We start from the raw sequence: 2,500 nt of genomic DNA on the forward strand, positions 1-2,500 counted from the left end.
TTCCCAGTCTAACCTAAAGGACTTCTCGTTCGATAGACAGATTATGAAACATATCATTTATTTTCGTGTCTTTGCAGGTTTCAGAGAATATCTTGGTCCTGATGGGAAAGAGTCTGCTGGCCTTAAAAAGGAACTCGAGCTCCCCCAAATCAAAGGGGAGGAGCCAGAGTTCTCTCAACAACAAATGAGAGACGAGCGACTTCCAATCAAGGAGGAAGATGATGTCACCTGGTCACTTGGTGAATTCCTGAAGAGGGAAGAGGATCTGGGCGTGACCAGCAGAGGGGCGGAGCCTGCACACACCTTAACATTACCCCAAATTAAAGAGGAGGAGCCAGAGTTCCCTCAACAACAAATGAGAGACGAGCGACTTCCAATCAAGGAGGAAGATGATGTCACCTGGTCACTTGGTGAATTCCTGAAGAGGGAAGAGGATCTGGGCGTGACCAGCAGAGGGGCGGAGCCTGCACACACCTTAACATTACCCCAAATTAAAGAGGAGGAGCCAGAGTTCCCTCAACAGCAAATCAAAAAGGAGGAAGAAGATGTCACCGTGTCAACTGGTGAGCCTTTCAAGAGTGAAGATGATCTGGGCGTGGCCGGCAGAGAGGCGGAGACTCCGAACGGCAGCTTAGCAGAAGGGCAAGCAGACAATTTAATTGCTCTGTTATCAGAAAGCGAAGACTTTCTTTATGACAATGAAGGTCTTAAGGACGGCAAACTCTGGAAATGCTCTCAGTGTGGAAAAACCTTTGGGAAAAAGTCTACTTTGAAAACACATATGAGGAGCCACACCGGGGAGAAACCCTTATGTACAATTTGTGGTAAAACATTTACACACAAGGGAAAGTTAAATATTCATGCAAGAACACACACTGGTGAAAAACCATTTTCGTGTTCAGTTTGCGGTCAAAGATTCACACGGAAGGAACACTTAAATAGTCATGCAAGAACACACACAGGTGAAAATACATTTTCGTGTTCAGTTTGCGGTAAAAGATTTACACGGAAAGAAAGCTTAAAAATCCACACAAGAACCCACACTAGTGAAAAACCATTTTCGTGTTCAGTTTGCGGTCAAAGATTCACACGGAAGGGAAACTTAATTCGTCATACAAGAACCCACACTGGTGAAAAACCATTTTCGTGTTCAGTTTGTGGTAAAGCCTTTTCTCAACAGCATTACTTAAAATCGCACACAAGCACCCACACTGGTGAAAAACCATTTTCGTGTTCAGTTTGTGGTCAAAGATTTACAGAGAAGCGACCCTTAAATCGTCATGCAAGAACCCACACTGGTGAAAAACCATTTTCGTGTTCAGTTTGTGGTAAAAGATTTAAAGAGAAAGAAAGCTTAAAAATACACACAAGAACCCACACTGGTGAAAAACCATTTTCGTGTTCAGTTTGTGGTAAAACATTTACAGAGAAGGGAAACTTAAAAAGGCACACAAGAACCCACACTGGTGGAAAACCATTTTCGTGTTCAGTTTGCGGTAAAACCTTTTCTCTACAGCATCACTTAAAAAGACACACAAGAACACACACGGGTGAAAAACCATTTTCGTGTTCAGTTTGTGGTCAAAGATTCACACAGAAAGGAGACTTAGATAGTCATGCAAGAACACACACGGGTGAAAATACATTTTCGTGTTCAGTTTGTGGTCAAAGATTTACACAGAAGGGAATCTTAAAAATACACACAAAAATACACACTGGTGAAAAACCATTTTCGTGTTCAGTTTGTGGTCAAAGATTTACACAAAAGGGACTCTTAAAAACGCACACAAGAACCCACACTGGTGAAAAACCATTTTCGTGTTCAGTGTGTGGTAAAACATTTACAGAGAAGGGAAACTTAAAAAAGCACACAAGAATCCACACTGGTGAAAAAACATTTTCGTGTTCAGTTTGTGGTAAAAGATTTACAGAGAAGGGAACCTTAAAAAAGCACACAAGAACCCACACTGGTGAAAAACCATTTTCGTGTTCAGTTTGTGGTCAAAGATTTAAAGAGAAGAAAACCTTAAAAATGCACACAAGAACCCACACAGGTGAAAAACCATTTTCGTGTTCAGTTTGTGGTAAAAGATTTACAGAGAAGGGAATCTTAAAAATGCACACGAGAACACACTCGAGTGAAAAACCATTTTCGTGTTCAGTTTGTGGTCAAATATTCACACAGAAAGGAAGCTTAAAAATCCACACAAGAACCCACACTGGTGAAAAACCATTTTCGTGTTCACTTTGTGGTCAAACATTCACACGGAAGGATAACTTAATTAGTCATGCAAGAACACACACAGTTTAAAAGTCATTCTCGTGTGCAGTTTGCGGTAAAACATTTACAGATAAGGGAACGATAAAAACCCACACAGGTGAAAAACCATTTTCGTGTTCAGTTTGTGGTCAAACATTTTCCCAAAGGAGAAGCTTAAAAGAACACTTATTAACCCACACAGGAGAACAATGTGTTCCTGCTCAGTCTGTGGCCACAGAT

The 2,500-nt window shown here is 41.2% G+C and overlaps 1 protein-coding gene and 1 long non-coding RNA gene across 3 annotated transcripts in view; both read left to right on the forward strand.

Moving 5' to 3' along the window:
• LOC144065962 (uncharacterized) overlaps positions 1-2,500 on the forward strand; it is a 174,673-nt gene that overhangs the window by 42,586 nt on the left and 129,587 nt on the right. The gene's annotated exons all lie outside the window — the stretch shown is intronic.
• Positions 1-2,500, forward strand: part of LOC144065876 (uncharacterized) — a 6,303-nt gene that overhangs the window by 3,452 nt on the left and 351 nt on the right. For both annotated transcript variants that reach the window (XM_077589080.1, XM_077589082.1), the window contains exon 2: positions 78-2,500. This exon is cut by the window's right edge and continues 351 nt beyond it. In XM_077589080.1, coding sequence (XP_077445206.1) covers positions 78-2,311 — 2,234 coding nt within the window. In that variant the 3' untranslated portion in view covers positions 2,312-2,500. The remainder of the gene's footprint in view (positions 1-77) is intronic.

Source organism: Stigmatopora argus, chromosome 20, assembly GCF_051989625.1.
Source record: "Stigmatopora argus isolate UIUO_Sarg chromosome 20, RoL_Sarg_1.0, whole genome shotgun sequence".
NCBI classification, from domain to species: Eukaryota; Metazoa; Chordata; class Actinopteri; order Syngnathiformes; family Syngnathidae; genus Stigmatopora; species Stigmatopora argus.